This window comes from Podarcis liolepis (genome assembly GCF_965112155.1).
Source record: "Podarcis liolepis genome assembly, chromosome: 6".
Classification (NCBI taxonomy): Eukaryota; Metazoa; Chordata; class Lepidosauria; order Squamata; family Lacertidae; genus Podarcis; species Podarcis liolepis.
In genome coordinates this window covers 71971912-71999784 of record NC_139559.1, presented here as the reverse complement: position 1 = coordinate 71999784, position 27873 = coordinate 71971912, and the positions used below count along the sequence as shown (strand labels likewise).

Genomic DNA, 27873 nt, shown 5'->3' with positions numbered 1-27873 from the left:
TAAGATTTCTAAAATGTTTTATTGCTACAAACATACATCTTTATCACAAAAAGACTACAAGATATATTGTAACATGTATTTTACAATGAGTGATGCAGTCCAAAAGACGGCCACACTCACAACATAATTCTTAAAGTTTATGCATTCTAAAACAAAGTAGCTATAGCATTCACTTGAAATACCTTTGTGCTGAAATGATTAAACGGTCTAGTTCCTTTATTTCCGATTCTCAACACCAAGAGAGGAAAACATTAAGAACACATACACCATACAATGTTTAATCGAATCTAACAGCCGCCGGCTTACTATTAAAGCTAAACTAAAAAGAGCTTTGTCTGCATTTTAAGCAAAGGTAAAAACAAAGTAACAAACACATTTTCAATTTAAATGGAATGCATGCATAGCGTAGGGATGGTAAAAAGCCTTATTTCTAACTACTATAAATTTTACACTTAGCCACGGAAACAATAAAAATAAAGCGGCATTTTCCTCTACTTGTGCACATTTCACGCATTTAAGCATCCTCTGTTTGGTCAAGAGTGAAGTCGGTTTGTTCTGCAGTCTCGGCTTCCTCTTCTTCCTCGGCTTCTGCTTCCTCTTCCTCCTCCTCCACAGGTTCGTCTGCCTTGTCTTCTTCCGCTTGCTGCTCAGGAGTTTGATCAGTAACTTCAAATGGATTTTCACCCTAGCAAGAACATTGATAAATATTAGCAACACTGGGCAAAGCATGTTGGGTGAAGAACGCAGTAGAAGATGCAAGGAAACAGCGGGATAAAACCGGATACACAATTCCCATGGCATGCTTAGAAGGCATCTTTAAATAATGAGTGTTACGAAACTGCTGCAAATATAAATAAGTAAAACGATAGCCTGCATTTAAAATGTACGTGCAGGAACAAGCAGGATTAATTGTTTTTTGGTCACATATTCTGCAACGTTCAATAAAATCACAATCGGGGAGGGGGAGGACCAGACAGGTAACACACTAACCCCAAAATCTTTTGATTTCTGGGAAGGAATCTCAGAGAACAAAGGAAGCATTAGATTTCTCTCTGAGGATAGAGACCTCTGTTCGATCTCATCATGGTGATCCAATGTTGGATGCTTCTTTACAATGCCATATAAATTTATTCAGCTGTTGACCAACACTGGTGTCAGTCAGGGTGAAAAGCGGGCATGCTATTGATAAGACTGGAAGCGTGCCAGGGACAAGCATGGATCTGAAGGATCCAGCCTTCCCAGTACCTGACATACCTACAAACCAGGGAGAAAACCTAATGTAGTGAATTTCCCTACTATTAGGAACAGTGGAAGGGAAATAATTTGGGGCTGGGGGAAATCAGAGGTCAGACAGAGGAATGCTGTCATGTGCTTACTTCAGCTCTGCTGGTGAAAGCCAGGCAGGGATATGAGTAAGGTGGATAATCTGCCTTCAGTTGCTATTCCTTCCCTGTCCACCTCTACAATGCCATTTCTAGCTGCCCAGTGATTAAATGGAATACATATAGGGAATCCCTACCCACAGATGTGCATGTCATTTCCAACCTACAAGTTTTACTGTTTACCTATTTATTTCAAACGACATCTTTTCCTAAAAGAGATCTTTTAATGTCGCAAAAGATGCAAGCGTTATAAGTATTACTAGTCTTCTGTTGTACTACTCAGTAACTTTTAAGCAAAGTGACCTGTGCATTTTAAAATTTTATGTTCCGTTATGGCAGTTTTCCTTCTATGTATTTTATTTCCCGATTATGCAAGCTGCTTTGTGACGGCCGTGCCCTGAAAGATGCCTACAAATAACAACAAGAGGCCAGAAACTAGACAAAGACAGACTGCTTTTTGGTTTTCCTCCAACAACCAATCAACAGGGCTTTACAGTAGGCACTGATTAGTCTTTCTTCCAAGAGGGGAGGTTTGCCTGCCCCTCCCTGGCCCTCTGGACAATGGACTTGGAATCCAAACTGCTCCTACCAATTAATCTACAGTCACAAACTCAAACCACATTAGGCTGCTGAGGTTTTCAAGACTTGATAGCCACACGTTCCGTTTTCTTCCATTTAGACCAAATTATGTCTTAAGGCAATGGAAGGCAGTTAATACTGAGTACTACTCAAGCTGAAATTCATGTTTCTACTTAAGAGCTGCAACTTTTAATTGATCAGAAATATTTCAATTTACTAAAAACACCCTCTTATCAAACAGATTTTTAAGAAGTAGTAACAAGTAAAAAACTTCAAATGACAAGCACTATCTTAATCCTTTCTACCTCACAAAGGAGTACTATTTCTAAGGTATAGTGTGCACTATTACACAAATAAAGTTTCTTGCACTGGAAATATTTAATTGATCAACAGACAAGCCCTTCTGATCAATCAATTATTTTTTATTTATTCTGATTGCAGCTGTTTTATCTACTGATGTGAAGTGCGGGTACCCAACAAAAAATATAGGATTACTTCACTTATAAATGATCAAATCGAGAAAATCATGCAGGAGCCGATCTTAAGCATTCTTTATCTGCCGCTAAAAAGTTAGGTCATACTGCAAGCTTACCTTGACATAGCGCTCATATCGTGCCTTCACAATTGGGTTATTCAATATGCTGGTAGCAGTTAGTACACTCTCTCTTTTAATTTGCTCTTTGTAAGTCTGTAAACAAGATTATACTGTAAAAACAAGCACTAGAAACCTATTCCAAAGAGACACCCCATTCCCATTATAACAAATGCAATATTAGCCAGACATATGAACTGGTTATTGAAGAGAAAAGTAAAAGTAAAATTTTCAGGAAAAAAGTTGAATTACTGTTAAGAGTGCTATGTACCAACTAAACAACTGGCTTTAGTACAATCATAAAAGGATATAGTTTAGGACTATCTAGCACATTCTAGAAGCAGGCACTCTGTGGTTTTACATTTATTATGGATCATTAAACAAGAATCTGCAATGATCTTCAAGCCCTACTGGTTCTGTTCAACTGCAGAACAGGATTTTGATTTAAGTATGAATCAGTTTTGTCTGCATTAATTTTTATGATATACAAGCACATACTATTTGAGGCCTATTGTCAACACCTGGAAATAAAGTTGGCTTCATAAAGTGTTGAAGCAGTTCCCGTGTTTTTAAAACATGCTAGCAACACCCTTAATCTCATCAAAATAATGTATGGCTTGCCAAGTGACCACATCCAAACACTTATTCAATCACTAAATTTAAGCTGTATACAAAATAGGACATGAATTACTTCATTGGTTATCTATTAATAGCACTGATTTCTCAAGGGGGGAAATGGTGAGAACATAAAATTCTATCCATCTTCCAGTCAACCACAGGAGACCAAATGATAAGAGCATGCTATAAATGGAAAACTAACAAGGTAGCAGAAGAGGAGGCAACAGTGTTAGAAACTGGGATAAAAAACCTAAGAATCAAATGACTTCTGGGACCTGGGTTGTGGGCATCAAAACAGAATGCCGTTGGCATATACTTCAAGGCTTCAAAGCACACACATTTCAGTAATCGTTGAGTGTCAGCCAGGTGCAAAAAATGGCACCCAGACTTTTGGAGGTGCTCGCAAATGGAGAATCTTTAGGTGCAAAATGTGCCAGGCGCCCTGCTAATTTCAAACAGTGGGAGGCAAGGTCATTTTTGTCCAATACCCTTCCCCAGCCCCCCCTCCCCCAGTGCCACTATCCACTCTGTTCTGGAGTAACCTCCAACTCTCTAGAATGGATCTGTTGAGAATACTGGGACAGCTTGAGGGGGCAGAGGGAGAGAGGAAGAGAAGAAGAGAGGAAGGAAGGAAGGAAGGAAGGAAGGAAGGAAGGAAGGAAGGAAGGAAGGAAAATTGGTGGAAGAAACCCATCCCCATTATTGGATGCTTCTCCAACACATTTCTGTGACCGCAAAGGCACCAACTGGATTAAGGCTATTATTATTTTTTAAACTTGTTTTTATAGTGGGGAGTAACCTGTATTTTTAGATTTTGGTTTTCAATGGACTTTCAATAATGTGAAAAAATTCTTATTTTCCTAAAAATATCAAGACAATTCCTTATTACCCCAAAGAGGAAAAATACCAGTGTTTACTTTCCTGTCAGTGTTTCAACATAATTTTGGGGTAACCTCTCCTCCTCCTCCTGTTCATAGGAGTCCATACATTATGAGCCACAAAGGCTTTATGATCCTATGTGTGCATGGTTGCTTCAGGTTACCTGCAGTACTGCTGAAAAAGTTTCACTGGAGTTTAGTACTCACCTATTTGGAAACTAAATCTATACACGGGGAAAGCCAAGTAAGTGCAAAACTATGATTGGACTTCGTCCACCATAAGAGCAACTACAGAGGTGTCATTATTAACTGCAACGCTAACCATTTATTTGTGGCAGGATGGAGTTCTCTTTATTGCTTTTGGAATGGCCTGTCGTACTTTGTCTGTGTACGTCCAACTGTCTGCACAAATGAGCACTGAGCTTATGTTTTGCCTTCTACTCATTTGCAAATGATTCTAAGTGTAGAGAACCATAGAATCAGGGGAAAACAATCTAATCAAAGTTGAAATTCAAGGAGGATTGGCACTAAAGGTGATCTTAGCTTTTGTCAATATTCTGTATCCATCTACAGCTCAGTCCTAGCAAGCAAACCACTGGGCCACTCATTAGATTGCGGGTGTGGCCAAGCAGAATCATCAGATTCCAAGTGAAATCTTCAGTTGGCCGGGAAAGCCAATCCCATAGTTTGTGATTGTGTGGCACCCACAGCCCCGGGGTAGTATGTAAACTTCACCACTACCCAGCCAGATCTTTCCCAACTGCGTTTAGATTTAATAGAAGAACCAAATATATGCATCACATTAGGTACTAACCCCTTTCTTCTGCTAATTTACACAGGAGCTGGTATGTCTTAAACAGGATTGTTAAATTTTGTACTACTGTGTGGTGTAATCATGAACTGTTGCTGATACTAATGGCAAAGCAAACAAAGGGGGGAAAGCATGGGCTCAATGAAGCAACGGACCAAGACACACACTAGACCAGGCACCCCCAACCTGCGGCCCTCCAGATGTTTTGGTCTACAACTCCCATGGTCCCTACCTAACAGGACCAGTGGTCAGGGATGATGGGAATTGTAGTCCAAAACATCTGGAAGACCGAAGGTTGGGGATGCCAGCACTAGACCATCTTTACTGCTTTAGTGGTCAATCAGTAAGGTAAAAGGAAAACTCTACAGTCAAATTTTACCGTTTTTCCCTTTGCATGCTCAGGAGACTTTAAGTGCTGCTGAACAGAACTGTGTAGAGCAGGAACATAAACACTGCATGCAGAGCAGAGAACAGTCTCTACTTTCATCATGTGGTCATCAGCCGTGACACCTGGCAAAGAAACAAATATGTTAAGGGTAACAGATTATGCTAAGAGAAAGACATGTAGTAAGGGTTAAGGGATCTGTGTGTGCATATCAAACAAAACCGATTTTGTAAACCATGAGACAAAGGGAGAAACAAGAATTTCTTCCAAATTTATGCCTATTAATGGTACTATCACATTTAAATGTGATAAGTTATTCTACAGAGGAGATTTACAAGTAGGCATCAAATATGGGAGTTTTGCAAATGCCTGGTGCAGTGACACAAAATTCTTCAACATTTACCACATTTCTCCTCCCAAAACCCAAAATTGATTGTTTTAAGTAACAATCACTTAGGTTTACAGAACCATTTGCCCTTGCTAGTTAAATGGGAAGTCCCATCGAGTCCAATATCGTTTTCAAAATGCATTAAGTAAGATTCATAGGGCCTCTTGACAACAAACTCTTTAAGCGGTGTACATAATGAAATTATCCATAAAATGCAGCAAAAATCTGCAAAACTATTAAAATACAAATATACATTAAATATAAATTAATTATCAATAAATCAGAAATAAAATGAGTAGAATAAATAAATAATACAAATACAGCTAACTTATACACTGTGGTAGCCTTGCTGGAATAAGTTTTTGGCAGGTGTCTAAGAACAGGCCATATCCCAGAGACCGGCATCCCCAACTTCTGAGTTTGGTGACCAAATTTAGGAAATATGATTTGGCCTTGTTAACATACAGTTCTAGACTGTGCCTACATGACAAATTTGCTATGCTGACACACAGCAGACGCTTTCATAGGCCACTTGCCTTCCATAACATCTTTTTCAGTCATCTGGGCAGCTTCCATTTGGCTAGTAGTCTGCTGCTTACGCATAGCAGTCTTCTTGAATTTATTCACCATACATTCCTTTGGGGGGGGGAGAGAGTGTATATCACTTTCAGGAAATCAAACATTATCTTCACTTGTTTTAAATTCACCTCCCACATACTGAAGCTACCAGACTCACTGGCCAGGATCCAAAGTATTATGAAATTAGTTTGATGAGCCCAAAGGGGATGGGTGCTTTAGAGAAAGAGAGAAAGAGAGAGAGAGATCTTCTGAAAACAGAAGAGGCTTTCACCACTACCCCATTTGCAGTGTTGCAAACTGCTTTTGTAACTGAGTAGATTCAAAAGCATTTTGCAATCCGGCAAAGGGGTTCACCAGTGAAAGAAGAGATCTTGAGAATTCCCCTGAGCTAGCACTCATGCCTAAGAAAGCTCTTTTGATCCTGGTCACTGTGCTATTCTTGGTCAGTGCCATCCCTGCCATGCAGCAAGATGAAGCATTTATCCTGAGTGTATAAACGAAGGCAGAAATTGGTATCTGAAAGGTGCAAGGTTATTTTAAAGTGCTGGTCCTAGCAGGAGGGGTGGGCTGTGTCATGCAACACACTCCATGTAGAAAAACAAGTAATGTATGTGTTAAAAACTCTTTAACGTTATTTATGTTTAGAAAAATGTATCACTTTACTTATGGTGTTAGAAATACTGTTTCAATTTTCCCAGTTTAAGGATATTGGGACAGTGAATCGTGTATTTCACAAGCCAATCCATAGTTCCATTTAGACAACTTACATGTAGAAACTCCATCACAACCTTGTCGAATTTGGTTTGCTTCTGAATATGATCTAACGTTTCCTGGTGAACAGGACTTTCCAGATGAGCTTCAATGTCTTTTTCTTCAAATGTTCGAAACTTGCAGAATGAGCAGGTGAATGCCATTCTGGCAGAAGATAGAGACATGTTGCACAGAGAGATATAGAATTTGTTAAAATCCTGCCACTGCAACACTCAATTCATTTCATTAACAAATGTAATATATGGATAAAAACACAAGAGATGGTTCCATCACAATAATCTAAGTCAGTTTGGAGTTTCCTTTAGACCCTTTAACTGAAATAGAAATAAGTGAGAGTACCGTATTTTTCGCTCCATAAGACACACTTTTTTCCTCCTAAAAAGTATGGGGAAATGTGTGTGGGTCTTATGGAGCGAATGATGCTGCGCAGAGGAGAGCGGCACAGCGCCCCTTCAGCAAAGCGGGAGGAGAAATGGAGCCTCTTCAGTTTCTCCTCCCGCTTCGCTGGAGAGATTTTTTTTCTTGTTTTCCTCCTCTAAAAACTAGGTGTGTCTTACAGAGCAAAAAATACGGTATCTTCTGAATAAGCATGCCTTGGATTGAACAGCAAGACCAGTATTTCACCCAGGATCTCGTGGCACCTTAACAGATTGAAACAAATGTGTTGTGGCACAGGCTTTCATGGACCAGAGAGAAATTCAAATGAATCCTCATTCTGATGGGACTCTAGCCCACAAAAGAGTCTGCCACAAGGCATTGGTCTTTAATGTGCAACAAGGCTCTTTGTTGCAGACACATGGTTACCCAGGCAGAGGTGGCAGAAAAGTAAAAGGCACACCTAGTTACACATTTTAATCACAGTACAATATAATAGAAATCCGCAGTATTAATTTAACAGGAGTGACTCAACAGTCCTAAAGTTACTGTACTCTAGAGAAAGAAATATGTTACCTCTCCTGTTTAAGCAGGTGATATTAGTCAAAACAGCAGCTACTTTTATACTTTCTGCTTGTTAACAGAACACACAGAGTCCAGTATTTCGAAGTTTATATAGACTCAAAGACCCTGGATGAATCCAGCATAGTGCAAATGGGCATCCCAGTTCCGCAACAGACTTCTCCTCCCTCCTCCCAAAATCTGCTCCACACATATGGGGACATGTGGAGGGAGAAAAGGGACAGGAAGTCCCATTGAGCAAGTGGGTGGACATCATTTGATGTCGCTGCCAGACAGTGCTGAGCAAGTTTTACTTGTCAAACATTTAACCACAGCAATAAATCACAACAATTACCATTTTTATATAGGATTTCAAATGTTCCAAGTGCCACAACACATTTATTTCATGCACTATACCTCCATATTGAACATGGAAACTTGCAATGAGCTTATGACCATGGCAAAATTTGAACCAAGAACCTTTGGGCTTGCAGCTCACATTTAGCCACAATACCAGCCCTGTATTGTTAAGTTTTTAATGTTTTATGTTTTATTATGTGGAAGCTGCCCAGAGTGGCTGCAGCAATGCAGTCAGATGGGCAGGGGTACAGATATAACAATAACAATAACAAACGGGTAACAAAACCAAATAAACCCATTACAACTTGTGAAGCTTTCCACTGAAACTAAGCACACACTCTTCACAAGAGGATTAAATGATAATTCGCTAGGAGATCCCTCAACATGGTGTGCAGGCATTCTGTCCTTACAATGAATAATTCTTTGGGTATTCCTGATAGTTCAGGAATAATGGCTTATCATGAAATACATTGCATCTGCCCTTCCAGATACATGGAAATATAGCATACTGTCTATGTGGCATTGGGGGGCTCAGGCATAAGACACCATGGAGCAGGCAGAGCAAAGACAGAATAAGGGAGATGCTATTCCCACTTTGCGCGCCTGTGAATTTTGGCTGGGGACAAATTCATGACATTTCCACCACAAACCTGTAACCATCACCATACTTTTCACTGTTCTTCTCCCTTCTACGCCTTTGCTTCTCTCTTCTTGCCTCAATTCGACGTTTTTCTTCCTCTTCATTTTTCACCTCCGGCTTGACGCCTAAAAACAATTAAAGAGCTAAATAAATAATTGCGTTCTAGACTCCAACAAGAGGGAAATGTGAAGTCCAACTTACCCTACACCACTCCATCTCAACCACTACACTTAGGGCGTCATTAAGGAGGAATAAAGTCAAGCCACCTATGCCAATGGCATCTACCAGGGCTTAGTTAATTTAAAACTAAAGGGAATATCTAAGCATTTCAGTGTAGGTTTGAGAATTAGCAAAAGATAAAGCCAACCTAACCTCATTGTGCCTAGATACTAAAGGCACTACTATGTAAGGGACCAGCAGAGAACAGTAAACAGTTGTAGAGCCTACAATCAAGAAGATATCAAACTTAATGCTGCATAAAATTTATGCTGTTTTAAGCTAGATTGCTTCCTGGTTTTATTGTGAAGACAGCTTATTGAATAAGGAAAACTATTATCTGAAAAGGAATAGCATGCAGTCTTCAAAATCCCAATAAAATGGAAGACTTTAACCCTAAACTACGACACAACATCGAGTACAGGTTTCCTAATCGTTCCCCCCAAATGATTGACAATCTGGTGGGTTTTAACACAAATATCAAAATGTATGAACAGTCCTCATTCTTCCAAACTTGGGATTGCATATTCAGAAAAGCAACTTCAAAATTTCGTTTCAAAGATGTTAAGGATTCCATGCATTTATTGGGGGGGGCAGGTTTTCAATTCACAGGCAAAATGGGGTTTTTTATGTCAATCTGGACATGATTTTCAAGCAGCCAAACAGCTGTTCTCTCCTTTGCATGTATCTTTGAAAGAAACATCTGCCTTATTAAAAACAGGTACCAATGATGTCAATTTCTGACTGTTATTCACACCCAAGGTAGGAATAATAATCAGAACAGCCTACAATTACTTTTGGAGGTGATAAGCAAACAATGAAGTACTATTCCCCCAGTACATAGAGCAAGCACTCCACTCGCATTTTTACACATACACACAGAGAAATCCATTCCACCAAAGAATCCCTAGGCCTCTCCAAAGCGCTCCATAGGGATGAACTTGCAATGTGGCACCTTACCTCAAAGGAAACGCAAGTGAGTCCTTGTTTAACTGCTGTATAAGCCATCTGACATTGGGTTCTGCAGAGAGAAAGTCTGCATCTTGTCTCTCAAGATCAGCAGACACCTTCTAAATCTCTAGATTTACTGAAGTCCAGAGGAATGGAGGCTCAAGTCCAGAAACCAACTCAAGACTCCTGCTTTCCAGCATGATGATTTATTTGAAGATTTAAGCGGAACAACTGGTAAATTTGCTAAGGTGCCATCAATATGAATCCAGATACAACACTACACTAGAATCTCAAACAGGCTTCAGTGGTAACCTGAAGATGGTTCAATTTTGGAGTAAAAAAAAGAAGATTCTGCTTCACCTTGTAATCATAGCAGCACAAACAAAACAGTGAACAGTATTTCAATGGAAAGCCTATTACACAGTATGAGATACACCCAAGGTTTTGAGACAAGAAACTCCATACAATTTGTAGCAAGTTCCCAGCATTCCTCATTTATCATACAGACCATATACAATAGCAAAGCACATCAGGGGGAAAAGAAGTTTAGGACAGAAGGTCAGCCTCAATGTAGAATTTTCTTGCTTGTGGGTTTGAAGATATGGTTTAGCAACTGAAACATCTTTCTCCTAGAAATAGATAGTTTACCTGTTTTAATAAGCAGCATGTATAAACACAACCAATTTATGGTGAAGAACAGCTGGCAGTTGGTCTACTTTAAAATCAATACCATGAAATATTAAGTGACTACAAAGATAAGGATGATCAATACTAGAGCTCTAATTTTAAGTGATGGCATTAATGCTACAGGAAACAGAAAGTTAAATTAAGTGTTGTGTATACATGATCTGGATGTAGAAAAGAAAACGTTATCACAAGCAAGTAATGATACATTTGTCACAGTCAAGAGCCATGGAACTAAACGTTCTCCGTTTTGAACATGAAACACACAACTGCAGGAAATAACACATCATTAAGTACAGTTTTTCTTGAAAATGTAACCAGATGAAACTGTAGAGGCACTGTACCTTGAGTTACCTGATAAAATAAGCAGGCTTACCTTCAAATTCCTGACAGATGCCATCACAGGCATCTTGTGTAAAGTCTTCATCTGTAATTGCGCCACCTGCTTCAGCTTCATTACCCTAATGAAAGGTCAAAACGCACAAGTTTCCAGAGTAAACAGATGAGCGGACAAAACGTGGCACATTAATTCCAGAACGGGAAGAAAACATTCATTTCAATTCAATTAGCTGAAGTGATCAGCTTGAATTAAGAGGAATGAACTTAAAAAGTAAATTCTGGTTGTGTTTTTCTGGGTGTTAAGTTGGTACTGTGGTGATGAGTAAATTTGGTTGCATTGAACGCTGCCTTTGGGCGAGTAGAGCAGGCACCCACTCATTCACACAACAGGACTTCACATTCCTCTTCTCCTTGCCCTCTAAAGATTTTTTTCTGAGTGGTGGGGGTGGGGCAAAGGGTGGAGGAGAGGAAGGTTAACTTCCACTATATGATAAAATATTGGACTCTGCTGACACTGATAATTTTAAATTCCACTTATTTGTCATCAACAATCTGACAGTCAAACCATTTGAAGAGTTGCGCTATTACATAGCATAATGCATTTAAAACTGTAATTATCATTAGAATTGCACCCTTAGAGCTAAAGATACTTCCATTCATAAAATGGGCAGCTATCAGAAAGACAAGTAAAAAGGAAATTTGCCCCATCAGAACATGAATATTAGGCAGGATGCAAATGTCCTTGTCGCTGACATGCTTGACTGATCAAAATTATTTTATCAGATTTGGAACATCTACTCTGCACATGGCGTGATAAAATATTCTGATCAACCAAGCATGTCAGCTACAAGAGCATTTGTATCTTGCTCAACATTCAGGATCTGATGGGACAAAAGCTTCTATTTTCCTGGCTTTTCTAATAGCTGCCCAACTCAGAAATGGAAGTCTCCTTATCCTTTAATCTTACCAACATGTATTTCCACTTTCCTACTATTAAGTTTCCATTATTCAACCTTTGCTCTTTCAACTTTAATAATGAGTTGCCTCTCAGGAGGATGTACGCTCCTATGAGACCATTCCCATATACAGCAAATTTCCTGGGGTTCCCTACATGGTGTCCATCATCAGAACTCAGAATGGAAGCAGGAACTTTCCTGTGGTGGCACATGTGACAAAGAGCACCAGAACTGTTACACTAAGCTTTTAGCGGATGTCATTTAACATTTGTTTCTACCAAGCTATGAGAGAATCTCTGGTTTTTGTGTTGTGCCATGTTCATGCAAGCCATTTTCTATGTTTTTGCTGTGTTCATTCTATTACCGATACTGCATTTAAACTGCAAGCCACCTAAAAGCCACGGGTTTCATTTAACAAAGCACAACTATAAGAGAAACAAATAAAACTACAAATTGCTGTGAAATAGTTCAGAGTTCCTTACACAGAGTGCTTTAAGTACTAGGTTCAAACCAGCTAGAAATGTAATTCAGTGTTCCAACATGCCATGACAGTCAGGTACCTAGGATTTTTCTAGACCTTATCTAGATAAATAAAACTGTCAGCAATCCTGTGTAATCAGGCTATAGATTCAAAGCAACCATGAACAGAAGCTGAAAATGAAACAATTGGTTAAAAAAGAAAATCTTTCCTCCTAGTTATTGTAACCACTGGAATGAAGATCCGCTATTTGGCTATATAACCAGTATTTTGAAACCTGCAAGTTTATTGAGACTCCACATATATAAACTTACACTAAGCTACTACAAGCACTGAAGTATCTCAAGTTCAGTACTGGATGTCTTTTAATAAAAGCTACAAGTTCAACTGAATAGTATGCTGAAGCTAAAACACCCGAGTCTCGATCAGAGACTGCCTAGGAATCCCACATACATTGCATTGAGTTCCATGATGGAAAGGAAGGATATAAATGTATTAAATGTGTTTTTTAGAAATGCAGGTTCCATGACCAAAATCTGAAAGTAGGTGAAGAGTCACAAGTACATAGCTTTTATCTTGCCTTTCAATTATGTCTTATTAAGACTAAAACCACAATGGCACATATAAAAGAACCACCAGTTGCCTACCCTTAAAATTCAATGGGCAGGATTCACCTAACCAGTCCCATTACTGGAAGCCAAGTGCAACGTCTTCCACTTCTGCAATGGGGCTTTCCCCCTTCCTTTCCCCCAATCGGGTTGTGGAGGGTCAGGAGAACCCCCAGAATGGAGCAACTGGAATAGTGTGACACTGAATTCTAATCTGTTTAGATTGCTCTCTGGATTGCACCACAGAGAACCTCACTCTTGCATTAACAGCAGGTTCTTATTCTAGTCCAGCACTAACAGGGGGGCGGGGGAGGGGGAGAGGGGGCGGGAGAGAGAGAGAGAGACTGAAAAATCTCATTGGGACAGGTATCACTGTGCCCTGTGGCCTTCTAGATTATATATGGTGTTTGTGTTAAATATCAAGACACACTCTAACGCTTATTGCAAAGCACAATATTTTGCAAAGCTAGAGATCGTTACCTCTGTAGTAGCTTTCTTGCTTGGTGTCCATGGCTCTATTAGCATGAAAGGAGGAAGAAATTTAAAGAGAATCAAGCTGCAGTGTAATATTTTGTCTCACCTAGCATTTTGCTTAAATCCTTGGGAAACTGGGAAAATAGGAAGCTTGGTTATAGAAAACTGAAAGAATATGTTAAAGAAATTAGCATGCAGTTGCAGGTTATATAAAAAACCACAAAGAAAATACATATAATTTGAATTAATCAAGCTCTTGTACTGGTACTGAAATTATATCAAAACTGGGAGAATGCAGCAGAACTAGCACATGTAGGATTACATCATCATACTGTGTAATTGGTTTTCCATTCATTGGTTACACACCTTTTAAATTCAATTCACCGTTGTTTATATCACACTTAAAATCTGTCATCATATTGTGCGCATGAAAGAATCAGTTGTGTTTTCTACATTTACTCTCAGACTCCAAAGGTAGAATAGCATACCTGAGGCTTTCAACAGACCACCAACCCCAGTGAGAGGAATTAACAAGAAATGGTAAACAAAAATTTAGACCATCTCATTGATTACACTGTGGAAACAAGACCATATGCAACAGTAGAAGACTTTTTTAAAAAGTTACTTATTCATATAAAGAACAATTTTTAAATCTCAGGTCTTAAGCCTAAATCTCAGGTTGACTTAAATGAGATGAAGACAACTGAAACAAGGTTTTGAAGATATTTCCAGCAAACAGAGACCACTGTCAATTTCTTGCTGGTTAAAAACAAAAATTGTAGCTTAAGGGCACCAGTAGGACATATTTTTACATTCAAGAAACAGGATAATCTACCGCAAAATAAAGACAAAATAGAAACAGGTGGATGGATGAAGGCAGAGACCCTTATGAGAAATCTCTCAATCTAGTCCGGTATGCTTCTACTGTAAGAGGAAATATAATTTCCAGTTTTCATTATATATATTTAATATCTTTTGTACCTATTGCACAGGCCACCCGTGAACAACACAAGCTATAGCTGATGCGATGTTAGTGAGCAATACCCAAATGCACAATATTAGATGAATTCAGCAAGTGACTGTATTTACTCAAATCTAATGCTCACCATTTTTTGGCCAAATTACGTTGCGAAAATTAAGGTGTGCATTAGATTCAATGGCACATTTGCATTCGCAAGCAAATATTTATTTTGGTTTCAAGGTTCTGAAAGTAACTTTGGTAGTACTTATGCCCCCATCCCAACCAGCATTCCCTCTGACAACCCATTACTCCAGCGTTCCCCAACCTGGTGCCCTCCTGATATTATTGGACTTCAAATCCCATGAACCCCAGGCAGCATGACCAGTGGCCAAAGCTGGTGGCAGGTGTAGTTCAATACATCTTGAGGGCATCGGGTTGGGAAAATCTGCTTTACTTTCTCACACACAGCCATTCAGGAAGAGCAAACCTGCCCATCAACACTGATGGCAAGTGGCCCAGTCTCCATCACCTAGGGATTCATGTGGAGATACCATGCAATATGTTACAGTCATTCCACCCACCTCTCACGTTTCTGCCACAGAACCTAGCCACATATACTCCATTCATCACAATTATGAGTATTTCACTAATAGAGATATTGCAAAGTGGCATGTGTGCCATTTGGAGTCCTCTCAAAATTCAAGTCAATTCAAAAAGCAACCACACACTGAGCCCAAAAAGTATGAGGGGGAAATTTAAGGTGAAATACACATACAAAGCAATCTATACAAACAGGCTTAGTGATGTTAGTGCAGAAAAAAAATGTTAACTTTCTGTTGTTGCTTCAAGTAGCAAGTCAACAATCTTTGCAGAAGGGAACCAAAAAAAAATCTGATCTGAATATTGTATTTCCATAAGCATTCAAACATTAAGGTCTGAAATTCGTCTAAGCAGCAATTGTTCTCTTGGTAACAATCCTACAGCATCTAGCAAGCAGTCTTCACAATAAAAGAAGCCAGAAGAGGTTCCAAAATATAGGCGTACATGTATTAAAGGACTAATTTTCCAAGATAACATTTCACACAGGAGAATAGTATATAGGCACAAATCTGATAAAGTGACTTCATTTTAAGTAGCAGATTAAATTTTCTGATCTGTGCTAAGTTTCAAAAGGGGCTTTGAGGCTGAAAAATGAAGAATGGCAAATCATCATAAATGTCTCCTCCCAGAAAAAGTTAAATAGCGCTATTATTTGTATCTTTCATTCAATTACTTACTAGGTTTGTTTTGGTTCATCTTCACATTAGGTTTTGTCAGTTTGGGTTTCTTGATAAATGTCCCACCTGGTTTATTATACGGCTGCTGTATCATTTTTCTCTTTATTCCTCGTGCAGCTACTGCTGCATTACTGGGTTTGTTATGATAGTCTACCACAATTCCAGGTCTATGCATGCCTCCAAAGTCTCCCATGTACTGTAAACAGGTGAAGAGCAAGTATTAGAAAATGATATGGTTGGTGGCAAGAAACATAATTCCTACAAACACATATTTACAAATATTTTAACTCCGGGAAAAGAACGCAATACTAGCAAGTTAACACACATCAGAACTGCAAGCTCATTCATTTTTCAGTTAACTGACCACAAACTGTTTATATCAAATGAATTTCTGCTTATGAGAAGTCATAAATCCAGATCTTGAGTTATATTCTAATTTCAGTTATATTCCCTCTCTTCAGATTCTCTAGATGATACATTTAACAAAAGACAAAGCCAAAAACGTATTTCTATCCTATATCAAGAAGAGGGGGTTTGCGGCAGTGAGTGCAGAAAAACAAGACTGCCTTGTATCATGAAATGTTTTGAAACAAGGATCAAACTGTCATCTACTGGTGTGAAAAGACTATTTCCTTTCTTCCTATTTCAGACATCTACATAAGGATACTTAAATTGGCTTGTTCCACACATTTTAAGGCACTGAAAATAGAAGCAAACTGAAGAGAAGGAACCAACCAAAAGGCAGGCAAGCTTTCCTACAGATACATTTAATTAAATCAAGAAAGCTCATCTGACCAGATAAGTGAAATCATATAAGCAGAAATAAGTTTCCCTAACTTGACTAACAAATAGCATTAGCACACCAGAATATGTTAGAGAACATTAAAATAATAATACGCTAACAAAGTCCATGCATACGTTCTAAATTTCACTTTGTCTACAAATTGGTCCCTAGCAAAAAAACAGTCTAGCAATATCTCCACGCTGAATGTACATAAATCAAAAGGACACTTTCTAGGCGATTTACATTTGCACAAGCAAATATTTCCAGATCCATTAAAGGTGCAATGCATTTTAAGTACAGTAAGTAGCTTATTCCTCAAAGTATTTCAAGTTCAAGAAAGGCACACTTAAGTTTTAAAAAGTGAACTGTCAATACTCCCTGAGACTTTTAACTCACTCAGTAACATAAACCTACTTAAAAAAAAGAAAGTCTTGACAACAAGGGCTACACAAATATGCAAAGTACTTTATTACCAAACTACAAGAAAGCTCCTAGCTCCTTTTATGTCTCTCTGTGTTAAATCTTATTATGCCAATTGTACCCTTAAGAATGCCACATGGGTAAAAACGTTTTTGAAAGAACAGTTTAGGGATGCAGACCACCTTTTCTTTTTTTAAAAGATCTTTATCACTACATTTAGGCTATAAATAAACTACCCTATGTTTTTTTTAGAGCTAGTTTCTTGAAACATATTATGCTTATGAGATTTATGATAGCATATATGAGCTCAAAATAAGCTTCTATAACTTAACTATTTGTACTAAAATGAGATATAAGATTATAAAGTAAGTTAATGGGACATCATCATCTTATAAACCTGAAGTATTCCATCAGGAGTCTAGCAGCTGTTAAAAGGTTTTTCCTGCTAATCTTTGAGTTTCTTTACTCTGTTCAAAATGTTTCAACTGCAATTTTGAAGCTGCACTGGAACATCACATTCAGCATGCAAGAACGTGTTGTGTGCAATTTTATATATAAATCATCCAAGTGTTAGACAAAACTGTTCAGTGCACCGTTAGTTTTCATTCTGAAACAATTAGTTAAGTTGATGGCGCCCCTTTAACTATGGTTTCAAATCACCTCATTTCTTATTACACATCTTTATTATACCCATTACTCCACGTAAGTCTAGCGACCTTACATTAAGTTAAGAATGAGTATGTAGAACTGATTGCCTGCCTATCAGGACAAAATCAGCTTTATGGCATTCAACCCCTAAAATTCAACAATATACATACATTGCACCTTTAAGCTACTCAGAACGGAGAAAGGTTCTAATTAACCTTTACAATGATTCAAGACTTCTCCCACTAGCCAAGATGCTAGTGTTAACAAGGAAAAATGCAATTCCTTTTAACCCCTTTTAGACCAAACCCATTGCCTTAATCTTCACCTTTCAAACAAAAGGAGAGATTTGATAAAAGCCTTAGCAACTAATCTCTTAGTGCTTTACTTGCAAATGAAGAAACACTGGGTGCTAAGTTCTAGTTAAATACCAAACGGGATTGGGAGGTCATCAACCCTAACAGTTTGGCCAAAAGTGCACTGTGTTTGGACAGCGCCCGTTTGTTTTAAATGCTATGGTCTTGAAAGGGTTTAAAAGAGTGACTAGTGAAAAGAATCTGAAAAGATTCTGTACTTACTCCTCTGCCACGGCCTCTGCCTGTTGATGGTCCTCCAAAAGCATCATAGTTTCTGCTTCCAAATCCACTGTCAGGGTAAGCAGGCGTTCCTCTCCCCCGAGAGCCTACAGGTGCAGGCTTCATATGGGGTGAAGAAAAACTGCTGTAGGAAGAGTAACTCTCTCTTCCTCTGTCCTCCATAAACCCAGGCCTCAACTTTGAGCGTGAGTAAGGTGCTTCCCAGCTAGACCCGCCCTGGTTTCTACCTCCGAAAGAGTCAAGGCTATTCCGGTAGTTGCTGTCAAATCGACCACCATAACTACCTCCGAAGCGGCTTTGTTCGGGTTCATTATAACCATAGCCAGATCTGTACAGATCTCGCCCACCCAGAGAAGACCCGGAGTCATAAGACTCATAAGGTCCAAACCTGGAAAAGTTGCAGTGAGGAAAAAAAAAGTAAGCTTACTAAAGTTAAAACATTTCAAAAGACAAGTCATCAGTTGACATTTATCAACTCAAATCAATGTATATTTTACTTTGGTAGGGTTTGCCTTGATTAGGGCTGGGCAATTTCAAGATATGACCAGACAGAAAGCTATCTGAGCCATTTTTCCATAAAAGTAATATTAAAAGTTCAGAATACCTGAACTTCACTAAATTTGGTCTATCAGCAGTATTTAAACCTCATTATTTGTGCCCAGACCTAGTCTTACAGATGCAGGCACCTGCACAGACTTAAAGGTTAATAAAACTATTTTATCTTTGAAGTCATACCTAACAACAGTTAACAGCATTTAAAAGGCTTTCCTCTCAATCGGGAAAGTTGTGATAGTATCAATAATGAGAGGCAATTACAACTTGATACTTTTTTCTTTTAATCCCTGCAAAGTTCACAGTGCAATTATTTAATTTTCTTATTTCTGCTACATACAGTCCAACTGCCAGAATACCCCATATTGTATTATTACATTTGGCATATTCTAGAGACTAAAGAAGGTACTTTAGTATAGAACTGAAAAGGCAAGTATAAGTTTTCAGTATCAATGTACCCTTGACAGAAGGAAAGGCTATGCATTACATGTAAACATCAAAAACCATATAAAACAGTATTTTACTTATTTACTGAGGTACAGGAATAGGCAGAGTGCAGGGGAACATAGTTGTCAGCTACAACTGCACTATAAAGGGGAGTCTCTCCCAGGATAAAAATATAATTAATTCAGTAGAAACAGAAAAATCCTTTACTTTGAAAATTGGACACTGGTGACTATGTATACTATCCTCATTTACAACAGCATAACCCATTTTCATTTTTAAAACTTCAGTCACACAAACTTGCATATTTAAAATACCATCTACAGAAGTGTCTATTACAACAGTGATTTTAAATTAATTCTGATCAGTGAACTCCAATCATATGCAGATTACTAAACGGTAGGTACATCTTAATCATTATTCTTGAGACAGTTAACTATGCATAAGTATTGGATATCAACCAATTCTTCAACAAAACTGTGCAGTTTCCTGATTTTCAATGTCACAAAAGATCTTGTGGATTCAGGGTTGCCAACCTGCAGTCTTGCATTCTCATACAATAATTAAAATATAAAAATGGGAATACAACAAAGTTTAATGTTTCATCCAGTTATTTTGTTTAAAATGCACAGATCTTAAAAGAAAACCAATTTTGCATAAAAAGGATGGCCTTAAGTTAGTAAACATGAACTGCAGGCACCGTGCAAATCCAAAAGCTTATCAGAATCCCATTACAGCGCTAAGAACAAAATGGTACGATCACTGCACAAAAAATTTGTAGAATAAGCCAAACACACATTTTAGTGTAATTAGTACCTGCCAATAAAATAATCTGGACATGACAATTTGTCTACAAGGGAACATTTTAACAAAATGTATTAGCGCTAAATAAGTGAAATTTAAATGTTCCTTGAAAATTGAAGGCTAAAATCAAATCAAATAATGTAATCAAAATTGTCTACTTCAACTATACGTTCTATGCTGCTACTTCAACGGTGATGTCAGAGACTCTAGATCAAATGCATGCAGTCATCTTAAAATCTGTTACAGCACTGTACATCATTAAAAGAATCCAACCCCAATTTTTTTAAAAAAAATTCTACCACACAGTACCTTCCTGTGCTTTTTTGCACACAGAATCAACATGGCATGTTCAAGGAACACTTAAATTCAATAAGGATATATTGTCAAACATATTTATGCTTTCGTTTAATACGTAAGGCAAGTGATTCAGTATTTTACCTGGCACCACCACCGCCTCCTCCACCACCTCCATGACTTTCCATTCCATATGACTGGTTCATATAAGAGTCCATGGCTCTTGGGCCACCATAGGCACCATGCCCATAGTCACGGTCCATTTCTAAGAAAGGAAGAAAGTTTATTTTATTAAAATGAGACTCGTGACCTCTCCTAGTGTATCAGCAATAACAGTGTAAGCCACCTTGGAAAAAAAGTTGGAAACAAACCTAACAATAATTAAATAAAGTGCAACTAATATACTCTTTAAACCATGGGTAGGCAAACTAAGATCCAAGGGACAGATCGGGCCCAATCGCCTTCTAAATCTGGCCGGCAGACAGTCCGGCAATCAGTGTATTTTTACATGAGGAGAATGTGTCCTTTTATTTAAAATGCATCTATTTTTCAAAATAGTCCAGCCCCCCACAAGGTCTGAGGGACAGTGGACCATCCCCCTGCTGAAAACATTTGCTGACCCCTGCTTAAAACCATGGGTTCCTGGCTTGTTTCAAAGCTGCTAGCCTATATAGGCAACTCCCAATTTATGGGTTATGTTCTGTGCCTCTGCACATGTAATAGAAATCATATATATTGTAAGCAGCGTGGAGAGTCCACCAATTTTAATATGTCTTTTCAAAGTGTAAGATAGCTGGATCTCACCCAACGCATGAGGCCCCCTCTGGGCTGTCTTCCACCAGAACAAGTAAAGGGGAGGGGGAGCCTGAAGAAGTTTTTAAGAGCTGGCACACGCCCCACATTGTCTTTTGGCAGAAGCAAAAGACACAATTTTTAAAAAACCTGCCCTACAGGAAGGGGAAAACTAATTCAAGGCCTAGTTCAGTCACTTTCCTATTCTCCAGGGTTCCACCAGCAGTCATCCACTTCTAAATGAAAAACATGTGTTCTTTATGGAGACACCAGCTCTTGTAGATGCCATTTTCTCCTACACAATAGTATTCTTGGCTTTGTGGAATTACTTGACTGCAATCAATCAACCTCTCTGATACCAGCATTTGACAGATCAAGGGCTGGCACCCCAAACATAGCAGAACAAAATACAAACATAAGACTACAGATTTACACTGGGTCCCAGATGTAACCTCTGAGAAGCAGAAGGCATGTGAATTGCTTTTGTGAATTGTCTACTTGCATTTTTCTTGTCCCGCTCTTGCAGAAAATATAAGAATAGCAGTAATGCAACTTATGGCCAAAGGTCTGGTAGGCTTTCCAATCATTGTTAAGAATAAGTTGTCAACGTAAAAGCAACAACTATTAAAAGCTCTTCATTCCAAGGAAGAAGTATTACAGCTATAACAGAGTTTAAATGGAAATATCCTTCACTTTCTAAATTCAAACTTAAGAACTACCCCGATAATTTAGTGTTTTGGATGCAGCCTAAAAAGATACTCCCACCAAATGCTGTCCCAAAGGTTTCCCCAACTCTTGGATCAGAATTGGGGATGGGGGCAAGGGCTGCAGAAGGAACGGGGAATAACAGAAAATGCTTCCCAGCACCCCTTCATGGAAACCTCCACTGGATCAGAGAGCTTCTATGAATGGTTACAATTGGGGAAAAACCCATTGGCTAAAATGTTTTGATTTGAAAGACAGTTAATTGATCTTTAAACCTACCCTTTGACGATTACCCTTACCTTTATATGTTTTATTACAAATATCGTGTGTTTTACATTCTATTTTCCGTCACTGATTACTTGGGGGGGGGGGTAATTGGGTTGTTCTTGTTTGCATTTTGATTATGTATTCTGGGTTTTTATATTGTGATTTTATCCTATGAATATCCCTGAGACCTGTGTGTATAGAGCGGTATATAAATTTAATACTAATAATAAAATACATTGGGCAGCGGCGTAGCTTGGGGGGGGGCTAGCCAGGTTTTATTTTGCCCCAGACACAGCCTCTAAAGGGGCGTCAGTGAGGCTTGCAACCTGTGTGTGCAAATGCCCACGGGGTGGGTGGGTGCCAAACCGGGTCTTTGACCCGGGTGAAATAAAGCCGAGTCTCGCCCCTGGGTTGGGGGATGGGTGGGGTGAACCTAGGAAAAAGCTTTCTCCACGTGCGGCTGTGGCTGTTGCAGGAGCCCCACCCTACCTACCCGCGCGCCCTCGCCCTGGATATAGTACCGGGGTATGTGTGTTTGTGTGTGTAAGAGTATTCATGATTTTCATTTATAACAAATAAACATCTCGACGACGACGAAATGCAAACAATTCAAGAATTCTCGCCTAGCAAACCTCGAGTTCCGCCCACCCCTCTTTTCAGCGGTTCCAGAAATCCCCCCCCCGCTCTCTCCCATCTTCTTTTTTCCCCTCCTCCGTATCCTAATTAACTCCATTTATTCATTTCCTCAACTATATCAGATGTTTTAGGAAATGCAAGCTCCGCCCCCCTATAACCCTGCGAACGTCTTCACTTGCCTGAAAACATTCAATAAATGAAATTTAAGGGGGGGGCGGGAAGAGCAAAAAAAATAAAAAGCAGGCAAAATTAACTGGTGGAGCCTTACTATTTATTTATTTATAAAATTATTAGTAATTTACTATTACTATTTATTAATTTAAAAGGGGGTGGGAAGAGCAAAAAAATACAAAGCAGGCGAAATTGACTCCCCCCGCACAGACCCGGGCGAGGCTCTGGGGCTCTTTTCCCCTCCCCTCCCCCACCAACATGGCGCGTCCAGCCAGGCCCGTTTCCCGCCTCCGCCGCAGACCCCGCCGCCATCTTGAGTCCGCAGCGCCCATCCCAGCGGCGGCGGCAGCCTCGTCGCGGCCTCTCCGGAGCGCCTCACCTTCCCCGTAATCCATGGCGGCGACAGCCCTCGGCGGTGCGACCGGGCTGCTGGGAACGTCGGCGGCCTCCTGGTCGCGTCTCCTTCCTCGCCGCTTCGCCTGCCGCTTCCTTCGCACCGCAGGCGCCCAAGTGACGCCGGGGCTGAGAGGAGCGCGGCTGAGAGACCGCCCCCGGAGCGCTCCGATTGGCTGCGCGGGGTCGCCGGCTATAGAGGAGGAGCGCGAAGGGATAGAAGGCCCGCGTAGGAAGGGCTCGGGCGGCGAGTGGCGGTGGCGGAAGTTGCGGCGAGATCCTTCTCCCTCTCGAGGGTGGGGGAAGCATAGTCAAAGGGGAGCGCCACCTACTGGGCACCGCCGGATGTGTGTACGCCGCGCAGCGCCGGGCGTGAACTGCAAGGTTTCTCTTACGGAGCGGTGGCTCGGAGCAGGGTTGCCATACGTCATCTCCGGGACGCAGTCGTCCGGGAAGATCCGGGCGCGTGGCAACCCGGCACGATTTTCCATAACTGGCTCAAAAACTGCATTTTTGCCCCTTGAGATTTTGGCCAAGAAAGAAAGAAAAAAAAGCTCAACAGCTTTTCTAAAAAAAATATTTTTATTAAAGATTTTCTTGGTTTACAAAAGTCTCTTTTTTCAGGTTGTCTTTCTTACAAATCAGTTACATTTGTTATGAGGTGTGATAGGAATTTTGAGGTCTTAGATATATGGTAATGTTCATAAGTGTACCAACCAAGCACGTACATAGATCAGCACAGAAAGACCGACCTGAATCCATTTTGATTCCCCAACTGGCCAAATGTTTTCCCTGCAAAGAGCATTGTCTCAGGAATTGAGTAATCAGCATTTTAATGGGTGACAGACTATCAGGAAAGGCAATCAGATAACCTGGCAAACAGGAAAAACAACTTTCAAATTTCTGTTTTAGACCGCCTTTTCTGTGGTGTAGGTATGATGTTTCTGGGGGTGGTCTTGAGCTCCAGGGCAGGGAATTTAAAATTAAGGCCTTGCTGGCCATTGTTAGGGGATCCTCCTCCCTCCTGCGTTGTGGTGAGTGAGGACCCTGTTGCAACAGATTCTCTCTGTGGAGAGAATATTTATGCCAGCTTTATGATCCCCATCTACGCAGAACTCTTTTCCTCGCAAGATTTGACGTCTTCCCATCTGCAGTTTCGCAAGGCAGATTCTCAAAAACCCCAAACTCTGAATGATGCTGCCCTTGTGGCATAAAACAGGTTGAATCCCTCACGCATGTTTTATTCTATTGCCTATTTTATGCACGCGCACAAAAAATGATAAATATTTGGCCACCCTGTTGAAAGAGGGAATTCATCACACTGACTCTTCAAGGTGTCTTATCTGCTGAACAATTGTAGGAACGACGTAGAGAATGTGGCAAGATTTTTGAGAGACACTATTGTTCACTATGAAATTACGTCACCCAAGGTCCTAAGAGCCATATTTGTACCTCACAATGTCTGGACAGTTTTATTGTAAAGTATCTCCTGCTATGTTTCTTTAACTGTGTTGTGTTCTGATCCATGTATACAATGCACTTTTTCTCTGCCAATGAAAGAGATTGATTGATTGCTCTTTTTTCCTAGCTTTTTGGTGGGCATAGTTGGGGTGTGTGTATACACAACAACATGTCACTGATACAACAATTGTTCATTAAAAAAGGTAAAGGGACCTGTTATGTATTAAGATTAGTTGCAGTTCACACTCAGGGCCACCAGTATGTAAATGAAGGATTGAAAACTGTTGCTCCTGATTGGTTAACTAGTTGTAAGTTGTTACTGTTTCAAGTTACTTAGTATTATATAAAGCAGCTAGCTAGGCTGCTGTCAGTCTGATTCCAGGAGCGGTTTTAACTGCTGCAATAAAGAGTTGTGAATCCAACAGAGCTGTGTCCTTCATCCATCTTTTCCACTATTCAGCAGGACCCTTGACCGTTAGGTCCAGTCACGGACAACTTTGGGGTTGTGGCGCTCATCTCACTTTACTGGCCAAGGGAGCCGGCGTTTGTCCGTAGACAGTTTTTCCGGGTCATGTGGCCAGCATTACTAAGCCGCTTCTGGTGAAACAAGAGCAGCGCACGGAAACACCGTTTACCTTCCCGCCAGAAGGTATTTATCTACTTGCACTTTTACGTGCTTTTGAACTTCTAGGTTGGCAGGAGCAGGGACCGAGCAATGGGAGCTCACCCCGTCGCAGGGATTCAAACCACCAACCTTCTGATCAGCAAGCCCTAGGCTCAGTGGTTTAGACCACAGTGCCACCTGCATCACAATTGTTCATTAGTGGTGGCTTTATACTGGACCATCCACAAATCATTTTGCTTTATTCATTGTTTTGTGCAGCTTCCCCAGTGTTATGGCATTACTGCTATCTGGAAGGGAAGTCATGCACTATAGCCAAGAAAGGAGGACCAAAATTTTAAAATAAAAAATGGAACATTTGTACTATCAAAGGTTACTGGATTTCAGCAGAAAGTTTGCAGGATGTGCGCTGATTGGATACAAATGTAGTCTGACCACCTTGGAAATTTTGCAGGTACAAACAGTTGCAAGTGGGATCATGTATAACTGCCCCGATACTATCATGAGCAAAAACTCTCATGAATGCACAATCGATCGGATGTCTGGAGGCACCTCGCTGCTGCTTGAAACAGACAATAGCTGAAACCATTGCGGCAACAGGGCTTTTTAATCTGGATGTTGTGCGGTACCGATATAAAGTAGTTGCATTTATTGCTATGACAAAGGCTATTGAAGATGATCAAATCTGATGAAGAGGAAAATGAGAACTGCAATCTTTTCTTCTTCCAATGTGTGGTGGCTTTTGCTTCTTAAGTTGTAATGAAACGCTGCAGGCAATGGAAGTGTGTGTCCTGATCACGTTTTCGGCTTGGCTAAAATGAAAGGGATGATTCAAAGTTGATGGCATAACTAACCCAGATGCAGTAGGAAGCAAGGGTGGCTTTGCTGTGGCAGGACGTGAAGGAACTGTGCTTGCTTATTAGTAGGGGAAAGAGAGGGGGTTTGATCAACTTTAGCCCTGGAGAGGGAAAGTGCACCCTTGCCCCCAGTTTTTATTAATCAACCGACATGTGCAGCTGGTTCAATGTACAAAGAAAATATTCTATGCATCTAGCATGCGATTGTCCTACCGGCGCTTCTTTGCTTAGCAAATGCAAAAACACACTCCTGGGTTTGAACAATGCAAGAATACTGAGAGAACAGTGGGTGAAGTTCTTCTCAAGCCATTCTGGCCAGCTTCCCATCCATTAAAAACAGCCTTTTTATTCACGTGTAAGATCAGATAACAGCTGTTGCTGGCATCAAAAGAGTGGGCAACAAACCAAGCTGGAAATCTAAAAAGCAGTATTGTTAGGTATTTGTGTGCTAGTTATTCTTCTGTTGCTGTACAGAGATGTTCATTGTCTGGGAACCCAAGCTAATTCAGTCTTTATCTTGCAGAAGGGGGTGGAAGTCAAGCGGGTACCTATTGGACGGCGTCTGTGTCATCACTGCATAAGTCCAACAAGTGTAATTATATTGTTACCTGAGTTTTTGTTTGTTGGCGTTGGTAGTTGGAATACAGACCTCAGTGTGAGTCAAGTTATGCATTGGATTCCACTGTTACGATGGCAGTTGCCACCTGCAGCTTTTACGAATGGTTGTGTTAAAAAATGTGTGTGGGTGCATGTGTGAAAGAGCTGAAACATCTGCCACCTGATTCACTGGGGGCATCTTTTTATTCAATTAAAAGGTTTTGGGGGGCGAAATGTTTCCACTTAAATTTTCAACAAGCAAATGATACAGTGCAAATAACAACCAACCACAGACTGGTATGTGATCAGAGCGCAGCATTCCTTCAGACATACGAATGGCATCAATATTGTATATAGTGAGACATGGAATGGCACATGGTGGCGAGTTTCCTTAATTTTGTTCCCATAGCTTAGAAATGGAAATTAAATCTTGACAAATTCATTGTGCTTTAATTCACATTTATATAGGTTTGGGGGTTTTTTTTTTTTTGGCAGTGTATACAATGGCTAGGGCAGGTCAGAAGGGCCCTTGCCAAATGCCTACACACCGGTAGAGGCCTGACTAAAAGGTAAAGGGACCCCTGACCATTAGGTCCAGTCGTGGCAGACTCTGGGGTTGCGGCGCTCATCTCGCTTTATTGGCCGAGGGAGCCGGCATACAGTTTCCGGGTCATGTGGCCAGCATGACTAAGCCGCTTCTGGCGAACCACAGCAGCGCACGGAAACGCCGTTTACCTTCCAGCTGGAGCGATACCTATTTATATACTTGCACTTTGACGTGCTTTCGAACTGCTAGGTGGGCAGGAGCTGGGACCGAGCAATGGGCGCTCACCCCATCGCGGGCATTCAAACCATGACCTCCTGATCGGCAAGTCCTAGGCTCTGTGGTTTAACCCACAGCGCCACCCGCATCCCACAGAGGCCTGACTGGAAAGATTAAAACCCGCCACTGCTACATGGGAGATGGGTC

At 40.3% G+C, this 27873-nt stretch overlaps 1 protein-coding gene across 4 annotated transcripts; it reads right to left on the bottom strand.

Annotated features, from left to right (window-relative positions):
* Nucleotides 1-23790, bottom strand: ZNF326 (zinc finger protein 326). Of its 4 annotated transcripts, none has more exons than XM_083511147.1 (12): nucleotides 23353-23790; nucleotides 20547-20667; nucleotides 18291-18696; nucleotides 15864-16059; nucleotides 13632-13666; nucleotides 11147-11231; nucleotides 8930-9044; nucleotides 6980-7127; nucleotides 6170-6269; nucleotides 5240-5370; nucleotides 2554-2649; nucleotides 1-685 (listed from the first exon to the last, which is right to left on the bottom strand). In XM_083511147.1, exons 1-12 carry the CDS (start codon nucleotides 23366-23368, stop codon nucleotides 515-517), a joined length of 1620 nt encoding a protein of 539 aa, XP_083367273.1. In that variant the 5' UTR covers nucleotides 23369-23790; the 3' UTR covers nucleotides 1-514. The 4 variants fall into 4 exon arrangements, with proteins under 4 accessions (XP_083367273.1, XP_083367274.1, XP_083367275.1 ...); XM_083511148.1 differs by having other exon boundaries at nucleotides 8948-9044; nucleotides 23353-23547; XM_083511149.1 differs by lacking the exons at nucleotides 11147-11231; nucleotides 13632-13666 and having other exon boundaries at nucleotides 23353-23544.
* Nucleotides 23791-27873: the final 4083 nt, after the last annotated feature.